At 36.7% G+C, this 15,958-nt stretch overlaps 1 protein-coding gene across 1 annotated transcript in view; it reads right to left on the minus strand.

The window, feature by feature from the left end:
• SEMA3E (semaphorin 3E) overlaps positions 1-5,174 on the minus strand; it is a 128,263-nt gene extending 123,089 nt beyond the window's left edge. Inside the window, exon 1 of the mRNA XM_052681029.1 lies at positions 4,410-5,174. Within this exon, the coding sequence (XP_052536989.1) occupies positions 4,410-4,536 (127 nt within the window). The 5' untranslated portion in view covers positions 4,537-5,174. The remainder of the gene's footprint in view (positions 1-4,409) is intronic.
• Positions 5,175-15,958: the final 10,784 nt, after the last annotated feature.

Consider the following 15,958-nt stretch of genomic DNA (forward strand, 5'->3'; position numbering starts at 1 on the left):
CTAGATAAACTAAATTACAACCAACAAAATTTGCAGACATATCTTATCAGACATATCTAGTTTAAGTATAATGAAGTAAAATTGATTATTATCAAAAAGTTCAAGTAGGCACATTGAAAGTCCAGCTCCTGCAAATAGCAATGAAATATTTTTCCTTTGCAGCAGACCTCAGCAGTCCTCGAAGACCATTAGCCAGGCCTAACAAACCATAATTCTTATAGATGGTTTCATGTAACACATCCTATATATTAAAATCTGTATATGAACACAGAAAGTATCACTTCTGCAAAATTTTATCTGTCTCTTCAGTCTCTTCTTCTTCTAGCTTTTTGAAATGTTTTATCTTGAGAATAAAATTTCGAAGCCCAGATTCTTCTTTTCTTAGTTCAGTCTGATCCTTCTGCCTGTTGCAACTTCACTACTTCAAGTAGCAAGCACTGCTCACAGCAAGCAAGGTGGAGATGTTAGGACTGGAAATGCTACTTAATCACACCCTTTCCAGGAAAGAACAGTGTCCAGTGCATAGATACACAAACTGAACTTGGACAGTGCCAAAATGCCTCAAGTCACTTAAGAGCAGTATAAACAGGTAAAACAGGTAAAATTTCTCAATATCTGCAGATGTCTGCACAGAGCCCACTGTACCATATTCTATTCCTGGTACAAAATTGTGGAGACACCACTTTCATACTGTTACCTTTGCTCTTTAACCTATCCACAAACCAGAAAAGAACACTTAGGAACACACTGCATACCATGTGTTGGGCATGAATTATACAATTATGTCCTTCATGGGCTCTTCAGGCCTGCATGCTCTTAATGTAGTTCTAATAGGCGTATATAAATGTATCCCTCCTGCTCTCTGGAAAGAAACCAAATCCATTTTAACCTGTAATGTAAATAGTTTCTTTTTAACATATAGCGTGTGCTGATTTCACCTTAATTATATATTTCCCATTGCGAGAACTCAAACTGTGGGACACTGGGAAAGAATGCAACCCGCAGCCTATAAAGCACGGGAGCTGAATCTTGGCCTCCATTATCACCTCATTAAGCAGTGCCTGTACTGTACTTAAAATCAGCTAATGATTTTTAAATGTATTTATCAACCTACAACTTAATAATGTAGAAACAATATTCCTCTCTAATACTGAGTGAGCAATAATACATTTTAATCTCTACAGATCAACATGAAACGTTAGAGGTACGTCATTATCACAAGCAAGACATCTGCTGATCATTGTCAAATGCAACCTCCAACATGACCATACCACTAACACCACAAATGGTGTTAATTGCAATATAAATTTTCTTATGAGCAAAAGCTGATGGACTGAGGAAAACAGCTTCAATTCCTGGGCTTGTATACAGTTCAAGTTACTAAGAACTAAGTTAAAACCATAAAATTAATTCAACCCCAAACAAAGGAATGGCAAAATTCTCATGTTTGAGTTTAATGTGAGTGAAGACAATCCTCTGTGTTACCAAAAACCACCATTACAGCTTACATTAAACTGACAGGTTTAACAGTAGTTCAGGAATGCAGGATTTCGATTAAGTCCCACTAAAGCTGAGTAAATGGCCATAGCATCAAACAGAGGTTTCACAGTATATCCTTTAATTGGCAAGGGGATTGTGGTATTCCTATCCATCAGGCGACCCTTCTGAGCAAGGGTTAGGACCTGAGCTTGTTGCAGTGAGTTGGGAAGCATGTGTGCTCTGCAGGTGAAGCCTGGTTTGCTGAGGGCAAAAAGCTCTCATTCATTGTCAGTTCACTTTACTTTCACTGAACATCACTTCTGAAGCAGAAAAAGGAAAGGAAAATTTGTAAAAATCAGTGTGTCTGATTTGTGGATGCCTTCTCCTAGCTCTATAAGGTAATATGCTTTTAAAGTAAATTAGTTATAAATACTCCTCCCGCCAAAAAAAAAAAAAAAAAATCTCATGTCCTTAAAGGTCATCATACTCATCACAGAAGCTTTTACTTATCTGTCAGTACTAGCCTAGCCTGCAGTGGCCTGAATGCTAATTAACCTCCAATATTACCAGTTGCAAAGGGAGGCACTGAGCAGGCACGTCTGCTTTCATGTTTCAGGATCTTTGTGATTAAATTTACTGCTGAATTTACAGCTATTCCATGCTGAAAATATACGCATATGGATTTCATTGCCTGTACCAAAGTGGTGCAACCACCACTTTGTAACTGCCCATGCCCATCTGGTACCCAGAACAGCATCCCCCTGGAGTACGTGCAATTCAAGTGAGGGGATCTTCCTGCTGTTCCTGTTTGATTAGTGAATACAGCAACATTTACTCATGGACATCATACTTGGATGCTACATTCTTTTGGATGGAAGAGTTGCGAGTGCAGTTCCCAGGGTGTAAGCAGGGATGCCACGTATAACCTTTGACTTTGGGTATGTAGTTAGGCATTCATTGACTGCAACACAGCTTGTAAAATCAGTCACATTCCATAAGTATGAAAAATGTTGAGGTGAAATACAGGACGGAGATATGTATGCTCATGGTAGAGAATTTGCTTGGAAAAGATCTTTCTATGTCATTGGATCTGGGAAAACTGACATTAGGCTGGGGAGGTTTGGCCCTCAGAGAGAAACGGATGTTTTAAAATTTCCTTGAGAATATCAGAGTTATGATGTGCTATGTCCAAGTTACTGGCTCCCTGCTGTAAGTGAAAGTAGTATGCAGTGAAATGTACAGTGATTCCAACCAGCGGAAAAACAATTATTCCTACAAGTGAGCACAGAAGCAGTTAATAGTTGCAGAACCATAGTGGGGAGCTTGCCAAAATTGGCAGCTAAACCCTGAACCAACATAACAGTAGGTCTATTTGTCTCATTTACTCTGCTTTTCTCATCTCCCTAACTCCATTTCAAGGAAATAAAGATTGCTTTATTTTATATATATTTTTATATCTATATATAATCAATATATATATATATATTAACAATAGCCTTAGTGATTACGCCTAGAAATAAATTAACAGTAAAATACATTTTCAACAAAGGAGATGTGAAGGAATTATATAATCAGCATTTATCACTCATTTCTACTGATTTACATATTGAAAGGGATTTATTGCATTGGTAGCAATCAATTGTTTACTTACAAGAGAGCTTTTCATGACAAGTCTCCCTCTTTAAAACATGTTTCATTGCCCTAATAAAAACAAAACTCATTTCATAGAGCTTCCTAGCAAGGCATACAGACCAATTATCCTATTCAGATTCTTTCTTTATAATTGTTAATTTAGCTTGCTATATAAAACACAATTAAACCTTGTTTAGACTAAAGCTATGTGGAGTTCTAGCTGATGCTAGATTTTAAATCCTAGCCAAACTTAAAATACATATTTTAATATAATTCACACTGATGCTGCATAGTTATCACTTCCATAGCCACAGAAATGTACTTCAGCAAATTAGCATGTTCCCACTCCCAACTATGTCAGCAAAAAGGTATTTTCTTTTCATCTTTGCACAAAAGGTAATATCTAAACATAGCTGATTGGCTTAACATCAATTTACCTTGCACACTTGCATATTTTTTCCACCTTCACTGCTACTAACTGCCTGACATATATGTATGACATCTACAAATGTATATGCTACTGCAGAGGACTGAAACGTCATGGCTGTGTACAGGTACCCATAGATATACATAGGATGAGAACCGAATCATAAGGAAGAGTTCAAATCACATGCAACCTAGAACAATGGGGCACTTGGAAGGAGCTAAGGGAGAAGGGGTTTCAGAAAGACTAAAACTGAAGAAAAAAGTTGTAAGTAATGTACACAAATATGAGAGAAAGTAATATTTTTCTTTGAGTAGCAGCTAAACTGGAAGCAAACTTACATTGGCAGTTAGTCATTTTAATTACAGTGTGATGACACTTGCTAGTTTAGAAAATGAATCATATGGTTACACAGGAATGCAGTCTTTTTGCCTTAGCTATATTTGTAGATAAATAGAATTCTAAAAGTGAAACAGACATTCAATTGCTTAAGGGTTACTTTATGTATAAGAGTATATTTATTCAGTAGTAATTTCAGGCTATCTTCTCATGACTTTCCTTATTATTAAAGATCAGACATCCTTCTTACAGCACAGAGGACATCAACAGAATGACAAGAAAACCTAATGCTCTTTCAGGTATAAGAATATTGAAACAGCCTAAAATCAATCACTACAAGTTCCTGAAATCATTCCAATTTCAGTAAAGTCAATTACAGATACAGTTTAGTACAAGGACATAATTTACAGCATTTCTGAAGAGGAATATTTTATTCTGTCAAAGGACCGCAGTTTAACCCCACTGCAATACTTTCAGTGAAGTCAATGAACTTGCATTAGCATAAAGGCTTTAAAAACCTGACACACTGACCTACCTTTATGTGACAGACGTAACCTTGGCTGTCTTGTATCTGTTGCGTGACATCCAGCCGGTAACTCTAGTAACAAGCCACATAGTGCCAGAATTAAAAGGTCCTGGGCTGATGCCATCATGCCCAACATCGAAATCTTGCTCTCTTCACTTAACTGCAGCTCTTTGTTTGTTTTTTTAAGGCTCCAAGTTCCACTTCTACGTTTCCAGTACAGTTAGATATCTCTCTTTGGTCAGTTTGTGGGATATCTCTATGTGAAAAATCAATGTTCATCAGAAGAGCACACAGCCTCAGCTTGCCATTTGTCAAGCTGTGCAAATGTCATGTAAAAATATTCCCTCCCCAGTACAATTGTTTATAAAGTGCGAGGACATTCCAAGGCGTTACTCTGCAGTGTTGTGTCTTGAGCTCTCTAGTAACTCTGCCCGTGGATTCAGGAAGAAGCTGTATTTGCAGTCCCTCCTGCAAGGCAATTCATTAAAAGAAGGAGGGAAAAAAAAAAGAAAAATGAAAAAAAAAAAAAAGAAAGCACCCTCCTCCTTGGTGCTCTTCGGAACTCAGCCCCTTGCTCTGACTTGCTAAACAGCCAGTTTTAATTCACCTTTCACCTTTGCTAATTAAAAACAAGAAGTGCCATTCCCTCCTGGAGTTGCAGGATCCACCCAGCGGGGAAGCCGGGCTGTCAGGCTGCCGTATTTACTGAGAAAGTTCAGCGAGGGTTGAGGCGATGTACAGTACGAGCTGCTTCTAGGAAGCGATTTAATCCACGTGCCGTGCGCTGATTCCTCAATTGCTTCGCGGTTTCATGTTGTAAAGCATCAGGAGAACGGTCAGAATTCTTCCTGCCCCTCCCTTCTGAAAAGTCATTTCAAGTTTTTTTCCCAGCTCTGTGTTAGAGGAGGATTAACCCTTGATTTAACAGTTTAAGTGCATTATCACTTAGAGTCATTAAACAGCATGCTACTAAGTGGATCAGCAGTCTTTTTTTTATTTTAAAAAGGGTTTGGTTTTATGTTGTTGTTTTTGGTTGTGGTTTTCTTTTGTTTGTTTTTTTTGTTTGTTTTGTTTTGGTTTTTTTTGTTGTTTTTTTTTGTTTGTTTTTTCCTTCTACAGATGTGCTTCTACACACATCTTAATGAGAGCATGATAAACAGCATCAGATTTAGTAGGGTCAAGCAGCTACTTCTTACATTGCAACTAACAAATACCAGATAATTCCATCTCTTTTTAAAAAATCATTTCTAATTAAGCATCATTAAAATTCACATCATTAAAATTATTCCTGTGGCAAAAATTAAGTTTTTATTTTAAAAGTCTATAGGTCCAGGCCTGAAATACATAAATTAAAATGCTCTGTAGCTCAGATCTCATGCATAGAATCTTTTAGCATTTTTTGAAGTGCACTTCAGTTATTAACAATTGTAGGGGTTTTTAATTTGTTTTTTGTTTTTGTTAATGAAGGGGTTAATATATCTCAGGTCTTTGCAAAAATGAAACACGAAAACTAATATACTCATCTAGAGATAATGTACTCGAACACATTTGGTAGCCTACAAAAGAGAATGATATCTGGACAGAAAGATTTAATAAGAAATTTCTGTGTGCCAGCAAACTGAAATGAAAAAAAGCACAATACCATTGTGAAATGCTAAGAATTGTAATGACAGGATAAATAGATGGGAGAAGAAAGATCTGCAGATCTGTTCAAGGAGATTGAAAAATATGATCTACTACGACGGGGGGAAAAAAAAAAAGGAAGCAACTTTGGAGGAAAAGACAAAAGTAAATCAGTGAGGGTGCCCAAGGACTCCTGGAGGCTGTATAATCAAAGTGGGGAGGTCATGTCTACCTGTTAGTTCTCCAACAGCAGGTCACGTACACGTACCTGGGCTAGCCTTAAATCAGTTGGAAACTGTGCCATCAGCAGCTAAACCACAGGAGCAAGAGCTGAGCAAGAGCTAAATCACATAGCTCTTTGTTCCATTTCATGCACACACATTGCAGGTTGCACTGAATTGTATACTGATGTAGGGCTGTGGGGCCAGCTATCTGACAGTCACTCAGTATGTGTGCTAGAGACATTGTCTGTGAAAACAATACTGTCTCTGCCTCCAAGAACTGATCTCACCACAGACAAGTTTATCATCTACCTGATGGAGATTTTATTGGCACCTTTCTGTCGTACTAAGGCATATCAGTGTGCTGCATTTGATCACTTGAAGCTGTTGTAAAGAGCACGATCTGTTGAGGCCTCCCTGAAAATTTGCATTTGTCTTTGGATGTGATTCTGTGAACTCTTATTGAAATATTCACATTTTATTCCCAAATACAGATAGAATTAATAGAATTCTAGAAGACTCATTCTCTCTTAAATTTAAATCTTAAAAATTTAAACAATTCAGTTCCTGAAGTAACCCAAATGTCCTTTTTGCTTTTAAGAATCTTGATATAAAAAATTCAATAGTCTTTTTAATTTAATCTATACATTTTCAAAAAGGCTACAGAAATCCAAATGCAAGCTCAAGTATGAATACTGAAACCATATTTAGTGAGTAAACCAAACATTGATGCAAACCCTGAAATTCTGCCCCTCTCTGGAGCTGTTATTCAAAGTACAGTAGGAGATTGTTGATATTCTCAGGATCCAGCTAATGCTATAGATGCTGAACCTAATTAGTTAAGACTTCAGGTATCCTGAAGTGGTACTACCACAATAGTGCAACAATCTTAAAACAGTTTCCCCAGCTTTAAATTCCTTAAATTCTAGTTTCGTTTTTTCTGGAAGGTGAGAAAGAAGGGAAGCAGCTGGAAACCATGGGCCTTATTTTGTTCTTAGGTAAGAGAAAAGATGCAGCACGTCTACTCAGACAAGCTCTGTGTAAAAATAAGGGCAACTCCCTTCTGATGAGAGTTTACCTGTACACTCTGTTGCACTTCAAAAACCCATGCATCCTCAGCCATTACTTAGGTCTTGGCTCCCTACAAACACAATATGACTCAGAGCAGGGGCTTCAGTAGCCTCAGAAATACCCAGGCAAGCTGATTTTCATATTTGTGCCCAAGGACAAAGTATTTCTGTCTGAAATCTGATTCTTGAGCTAAGTGGGCCGTGTGGATGCCTCAGGCTACTTTCTGTGCCTGCAGAGGGAAGGCTGTGGAGCAGGGCTACAGAAGCTGGAGCTGCTGTTGGATGGGGAGGCTTCAGCTGACAGCAAGAGATGCTGGCATGCACATGCAGGGAAAGGCTGCTGAACACAAAGAAAGATGACTGCATTGGAAAGAGGCCCAACAAGATGGAAGGGAACGGGAAAATGCACGTATTGGTGTAAGCAGGAGACTCACTTCTTTCCTAGAAGAAAAAAAATGAATGTTCTTAACAGATATGTCCTTGCTTCATTTTTTCTCAAATCGTTGTATAAGATATATAAGCCTTACACCAACTTACAACAAACAAACAAACAAACAAACAAATAAATATTGATGAAAAGTGAGTAGTGGAAAGGTACACACAATTTCAAGGCAGAAATGTGTGGCCTCAGGCAAGGCAGACAAGCTCTTTGCCTCAGCGACTTTTCAATTAAACAGACATGTGGTCTTGCCTCTAGGGGTGTTTTGAGAGACTTGTTCCTGAAGGATTTTAAACAGTAGGTACAAGGATAGCAACTAAGATGTTCAAATATTAGGATTCTGTCTTAGATGAGTATAAACACAGATGCCAAGGGCTGCAGAGTCCACATGCAATACCTTGCTGGGTCTCTGAAGATAAACATGGTGGGCTTACTGTGTATTTTCTGTTAACAAGGCAAACAGAACAGATCTCTGTTGAACCTGAATTTTTTTCAGTAGCAAAATATGTTTAAGTGAATGCTGACAGGTAAGTAAAAATTCATGCCTAGAAGTCTTCAGGTGTTTGAAAATTGAGATGCAAATCTGGTATATTTGACTGCTGGGATAAAGTTTATATAATTGCTCTCAGCTAAAGAATACTAGAGGTTTTCTTAATAGAAAAGACAAAAATAAAGATGCTATGTACACTTGCATTCTGTATGTACAGTAAAAAAAACTAGTAAAAGAACTCCAAATTAATTGTGAATTGCTTTGTCTGTGAGTCACGGTTTGATTTGCTGCAACCACTGTTGCACAGATGCACAGCAGTTCTAATGAAGCCAGTGAGCCTGTAAGTCTAAACACTCTAACATAAAATGCTTCTGACATACTGTGTGAACTCGTTTAACTGAGAGAGTAAATGTAAATGCAGGAGCATGATATAAATAAGTAGATCTGCTATTAGCTACTAGCACCAGTAACAAATTCTAAACATTATAACTATAAAGCAAAATGAAGTGTTTAGAAATGTTAAAGCTAGGGTGGTCCAAAGATCGCCATAACCATAACTCAAAACCAGTTTGAAAGCTGCAAGACTGCCTCCTTCTAAAGACAGTACTCTGAGCCATGGCAGAAAATCTCTTTCGGATTGTTTGCAGATCAAAAGAAGGTGAGCAATCCAAGGAAGAGCTGTGTGGCCTCCAATGAAAGTTAATGACGCCTGCATCTTCATTAATCCTGTAACCTTTGGTAAGTGTATTGCAAAGGTAATCATTTATTTAACAGACAAATCTTTAAACAAAACTTAAAGAAATCCTTCTCTTACAGTATTTTACTTACAAAGCTTTCATATGTCACTATTTATCCAGTGAGCATTGCAGTTAGTATTGACACTTCAGCTTTCAAATACTATTATAGAGAAAGAGTAGATGTGGGAGATGAAGGAAAAGCTTATATATCATGTAATTATTATCTCTGTCTTATCTTTGCCTTTGAGGTGGGAATTCATGTCTGCTCCAGCCTCTGTTAGAAACTGGTAACTGGCTCTTGCTTCAGCCCTACAGAAAAAATGCTTGTCATTGCAGTGGTGCAATGGTGCAGCCTCTTAACTCCTAATCAACCAACAAAAATTCTGTGGCACATTAAGCAAGAGTTCTGACAAGACACAACAAGAACATGGAAAAATAGATACAACAGGTGAGTAATCGCTCAATAGCAGTATCTTCTTAAATCTCTCCAAGAAAGAAGAAGAAAACCACTCGAATGACCCCACTGACCCTAGGGAGGATAAGTTAACTGTTAGCAAAAGAATGCTGCCAGATCCTGTTTGATACAAGGTAATAACAAGAAATTAAAACTTAGTCATCATATAGAATCTTCAGACTATAAATGATTCTGACATTTGCTTTTGTCTGCTGGAGTTGGATCCTAGCCCTGTGTGAAAGCCGATGTGTTTATATACAATGTCTTTAGGACAGGGAAATGTTATTTCTCTTGTTTCATACACAGTAAACTCTCCCTTTGATCCAAGATCAAATTTAGACAATATTCGTTAAGCAAAAGAGTTTGACTGAACATGAACTTGCACTTCAAACTCACCGCAAAATTATCCTGTAAATTAGTGCTCTGGAGGAAAAAATAATTCTGAACTAAATTACTTTCCTTTTGATTTCAGAGAGACTGGGTTTTGTCAGGTAAATATTGAAACGACATGTCCTTGGGACATTGTTGTTTGCAGTAGTGTCCCTTCTATGACTAATTATAGGTGAATCTCAATACTACTTGGGCCATAGATCACATACTTTGGTTAACCGATATAAAACAGGTGGAGCAAATGCTTCTTTCTTCAATTGCAGTTCTCTTCAGTGTATCTTTATGAGTTGCACTAAAGAGTATCAGTATCTTGCCACTGAAATCAACTCCATGAGCTTGACTTACGATTAGCACATGGGTCACAGCAATCTGTATGGTTAGTTATGGATGAAAATCAAATTACTGATTTCTCTAGAGGAATGTATTTTTGATGATATTTTTCCTATTAAATAATTGCAGAAGTCTGTCTAAACAAAAGTAAAAATGGAACAGCTTAATTTTTGTTGATGATTAAATATGGCATGTCATATTTTCCACTGATCACTGAGAAGAAGATAAAAATGTAGTATTCAGAAGTCTAGTAATTACGGGTATCAGACATTTCCCATTAACTCATAATGAGAATTTTTTTTAAAGAGAATGATGTTCTTTGTAGTACTAGATAACAATATGAACACTGTGTAATTCTCTCTTTAAAAGATCTTACAATTTATCGTTTGTTAATTTTTCATTTTGTTTTAAAAAATGCACATTAGTTATATAAAAACACCATCTTACGCCTTAAAGGCGTCATTTAGTTGTTTCAGTTCATAGGTGTCAATCTACTACATAATGAAGTGGTTTAGCCAGTGACAGAGTCAGCTTTAAACAATGTTTACTTTTCTTAATCAGATGCATGAAAATATGACTTACAGATTTTCTGTTTGAAGCCTACAGCCATCTTCCAATATAATTATTTCTCGAAGGTGAAATGGAAAGTGTAAATTGTAAAGCATTTTGACTACAAATCAATTGCAGGTTTTAAAAATGCAAACGTATTTTGATGCAAAATATTTGAAAATGAATTCCAGTTTTATTGACTGATAATAGTTTCCACACATCTGCTTGAGCAAGGTGATATCATCAGTATGGACATGCGTCCTGAACAACATGTAGTTCATATTTTTACTTACACCTATTGCTGGAAGTCATGTATGATGACAGATCCCAAAAGCAGAGAGCAAATTGGTATACGCTCTGATTTGCCTCAGCAGTATATAATCTACTTTCAAGAATGAATTAGATTTCTTATGACAGCATCATAGTCCAAAATCCTTTTTTTTTTTTTTGAAAGACAGCGGAATCTAAAGAATCAGTTTCAAACATTTAATAGGGAACATGCTGGGAAGAGAGCTGACAATGTTTGACTGCAATACAGAAAGAAGCTTAGTTGAGATGCTTCTGGGTCATAGTGGTTAAAGCATTAAGTCCCTCCATGGTTTATTGAAATTCAGAGGTGTATATACTTCTATGAATCTCTTCATAAGTGTCACTGAACTAACATTTAGATATTGAAATGCTGAGTACTGAAGCACACAAATCTCTGGTGTTTTATGTCACCTCTTGGTACATAGTGGCTGTTCTTTCTGCAGCCACAGACAGCTTTGGAAATGTGAGAGGTGTCAAACCTTTATGATTCTGGACTGAATAAGTAACAGGAATTGAAAAATGTATATCCTTTAAGGGCTTTTGAAATCACAGCATTAATAAGATCATTATTTTCACAAAAAAATAAAATAAAATAAAAATCCATTACTACCTTTTTAACTGCTTTGCCACACACATACACCCATGCTTTTTTTCTTAGCCAAGAATAAATCCAGGTGAGACAGCATCTTGACTGACTGAATTGCTGTCCTTTTCTGTGCAGTAGTTGAAACAAAGCCTTTGTCTTTGTATGGTGATTTGGGTGTGCCTTACACCATTAGCATTTCTTTTTTTGCCATCTGCTGTATTATGAAGAAAGTCACTATCATTGGATTTCACTTTTGACATCAGTCTAGACAGGTATTTAATAGAAATATGAACATTCACTTAAACAGAAAAAAAGAAGAGGTTTTAACACATGTTCTTTATTGAAGAGCCAACAACTTCAGCTTTTAAGTCTCTGGAAAAGGTATCAAACAGCGCTGAATTAATCCTTAAATAACAATCTTGAGGAAATGGAAGAGCAGTGACAGTCTATTTTTCAACTAGATATGTGATTACCTTAACTCTGGGAAATCTGTTGTCTGTTTGCTAAGATCATTTATATCATTTTAAAGTGTGGATGAAATTGTATTACTGTCATCTACTAAGACCACAGAATCACAGAGCTGCAGGGTCCAGATGGATCTCTATAGAAATTGACTCCACAACCTCTCTAGGCAGCCTGCTCCAGTGCTCAGTCACTCTGACAATAAAGAATTTCTTCCTTGTGTTAGCATGGAACTTCCTGTGTTCCAGTTTCTGCCCATTTCTCTTGTTTATCTATATACTGTCTTAATAGTTATTCAACAGTATTCAGTATATAACATCAGTTTTTAGTTATTAAAATAACTAGTCAGCAATCCAGTATTACAGCTGTGCAAAAATTACAGTAGTATTGTCAAATGTGAAAAAAATATTGACAATTTAAAAATTATGACAGTGCAGGATAATACAGAAATGTAATTTACACTAATTTCTCCAGTTTCTAAAGCAAGCATAGAGACAGGAACATTTACGGAAAGAAAGAGATTGTATCAATATGGAAGGCTCTCCTATGGGTAAGGGAGGGTCACTCTCCCAACCATAGCTAAGCTGAATTGAAAGTGAGAAGCTGGAGATTTGTGAAGGAGAATATGAAGAAAAATTAAAAAAAATGCTGTGGCAGTAGGATGAGCTAGACAGCAAACCAGCTGGCTCGGGATGTGGTTAAAACCATGTTATTTGGGTCATTTTTAACTAGACTACTCTATCCTTCAGGGGAGGTGTACCGGATGATGTATTACTTGTTTTCCACCCCTAGATTTTATGATCTTATAAATGTTGTGGCTCAGAACTATGTCTATTTTGAATTAACAAAACCAGTTTGTATGTAATGGGCAAGGCAAGGATTAGGGAGCTGCTTAAATAAACAGTACAAGACTATTTATATGGTGACTTCATGAAGGTACAGTGAAAACCACACTTCTCTGGCTAATCCCTCTGTAGGGATTCTCTGAGTCATAATTTGTTTTTATACAAGTGACCATCTTCCTCCAACAATAAAGGAAGAAATGACCCAAAAGAAAAAGTCATTATAGACTGTAGTTTAGTCTTCTGTGTCTTCCCTACTCAAACACCAAGTACGTGTGTATTCCCAAAAATAGAAAAGTTAAAGTAGGCAAAACCAGAAGAGCATAAAAATTATGTCTGTCTGAGGGAAGCCCTGATTTATACTATGGCAAGTAATGTAATATGGTCTGGTGTTGCTGTGCTATCTGGTGCTCAGCATAATTGCTTTAGCAGGTAATATGATATAGCTTTAATAATAATAACAATTAAAATGTTATGTAATTGTTAAATCATCTGCAATCCAAAGTAGGGTGTAAAATGCAGAACCCTTCCATTTTTGTCCCCACTTCTGCAGTCTGTGTACTTCTTCAGTTATATTTTCCTAAGATTTTGGAGCCAAATTCCTGCATCACCGAAAATGCTGGAAAATAGATGACCTCATTTACTGGTTGCGTAAAATTATTTGATTCAATTTCTATTAATAAAGATAGCTAAGAGCACCAAATATTCTGAAATTATAAATTAATTCTTGAGAAATGTGAATTTGCTAAAAACAGTCAATAAAATCTGTATTATGGGTTTAATTTCTGTAACAGGATTTTTTAATGTTACAACAATTTAGTTGCAGCAGTAAAAAAAAACCAAAAAACAAAAAACAAACAAACAAACAAACAAACAAAAAGTGATACTTCAGACTCATCCTTCAGACTACAAGCACTAATTTCAACACAGGTATTCATGTTCCTAAGCACGTAGTTACATGATTTATTGGGTCAGGTTTCAAAATCCTGATTTTTCAGCAAGAGAAATCTAGGAAATACAAAACAAACAAACAAACAAACAAAAAAAGATCCTGAGGATAATGTTAGAAAATAACTATTACTTTGCTTTATATTTGTTTTGCCTTCTCAGTAGCTCTCTCAAAACAGACAAATATTTGTGTGAAACAGATTCAAGATAGAGATCTCCATTTGGAGAGAGGCTTGTGAGGTTTTCTAAGGATGCAAAGCCTACTGAAATAGTACTGGACAATTGGGTCAGGCTACTTAGGAGGACCCCCTGTATTGGATTATCTCTTGGACTGGAGAAAGATGATTGGAACAATACTAAAATGAGTTAGGGAGCAAACAAGATATTAACGAGTCCTGTGATATCTCAATGAAAGGATATTGAGGCTTACTTCAAGAGATTTTAGAAGGTCTGGAATGAAGGCAAGAACCTTCCTCTTTGTTTTTTCTTTTCCCCTCTGGGTTGAGAGCCATTTCTTCCTCCCCTTATTTGCAGATACCTCTGCCTTCCCTGAAGTACCCTCTGTGTTCTTACTACTGACATGTTTCCTAAACATTTTTCTCCTTATCTTGGGCTAACATGAAGATGGAGCTGCTTTTAAATGAAACGAAGATGGATCAGCTTCCTTCTCTTTCTAAGGTCAGGATCAGCACAGAGTCCAGAAAACTATGCTGAGTAAAAAGTGTTCCTGCCTCTCCCAGCTTGTGCATGGATAGATAAAATTAGAACTCTGAGGCTGCAAGACTCATCTACTTAGCTTTATGTAGAGAGACCTCTCTTTTGCCTCTTTCAGGAAGCAGTTGTAGACAACTGCCTATCTCTGTTTATGTTGTGCAAGCTTTTATCATTCAGATTCAAACTAGTGCCTATTAGTAGGTCCACTTTATTATAAGTAATTACTTAGGAGGTATTTAGATAGTAACTTCTTTCACTAGACAGATTAGGATATTCTTCAATCTCTGAACAAATCTTTGTAATCTGTATAGCTTCTTTGAAGTTTCCTGAATGTTTCATGTTCAATCAACTTTTCTATACTTTCTCTAAATGTGGCAATGGAAGCAGAATACTTTTTTCTATTTCAAATTACTGCTTTCTTCTTCTCTGAAGTTCAGGACTTTTTTGATCCACTTCTTATTTTGTACTCAGTACCATAACAGGCATTCACTGTAGGTCATCTCTGTTCTCAAAGTCAAAGGATGCTCAAGTTTAAGAAGAAGCAGAAGAAGTCTGCTAGAAAGAAATTGTTATTAAAAAAAAAAAAAAAAAAAAAATGACTTGTTATAAAAGAAAAGGAAGCAAAAAGTACAACCTGAAGAATTTACACTGTTTTGATTGTTCTAACATTTTGTCTGGGAAGAAACAGAATAATAGACAAATGTTACATTTGTCTACACGAGCACTTCTCCTTGATCCAACTACAGCGTTGAAGTGAATGTTCTGACTCACACACCACACTTCGGCTAGCATTTCAGAGCAATGAGAGGATGTAAAATGGATTCCTTTGTAATGAAGCTAAACTGGAAGATGCATTCCAGGACTGGGCTCAACATGCTCCTACTGTTATTGGGCACCTGCCCAAGGAATCAGACTAGAACTAATCCAAAATAAAACTGGAATTCATACAGCATAAATGTCTGGTCTTGTTAATGGTACGTGTACTGATGAAAATGACTAAATGATCTCCTGGCAGTTCAAGTTCTTAGAATCATAGAACCATAGAATCACAGAATAGTTTGCATTTGAAGAAATGTTAAGGATCGTCTAGTCCTAAACTTCCTGCCATGGTCAGTGATGCTTCCTATTAAATCAGATTGCACAAAACCCTGTCCAATCTGATGTTGACTGTCTCCAGTGACAGGATATCCACAGCTTCTCTCAGCAAACCTCACAGTGAAGCAATTCTCCTTAATCTCCAATCTACCTTCTTTCAGTTTAAAACCTTTATCCCCTGTCTTGTCACTATATGCTGTTTTGAAGAACACCTCTCCAGCATTCTTATAAGCCCCTATCAAGGCCATTTTATCATGCTGTAAGGCCACTTTACCATAATCTCCCAGAGCCTTTTTTTT

The sequence above is a fragment of the Tympanuchus pallidicinctus genome, unplaced genomic scaffold (genome assembly GCF_026119805.1).
Source record: "Tympanuchus pallidicinctus isolate F22 unplaced genomic scaffold, pur_lepc_1.0 scaffold19, whole genome shotgun sequence".
In the NCBI taxonomy this organism is placed as follows: Eukaryota; Metazoa; Chordata; class Aves; order Galliformes; family Phasianidae; genus Tympanuchus; species Tympanuchus pallidicinctus.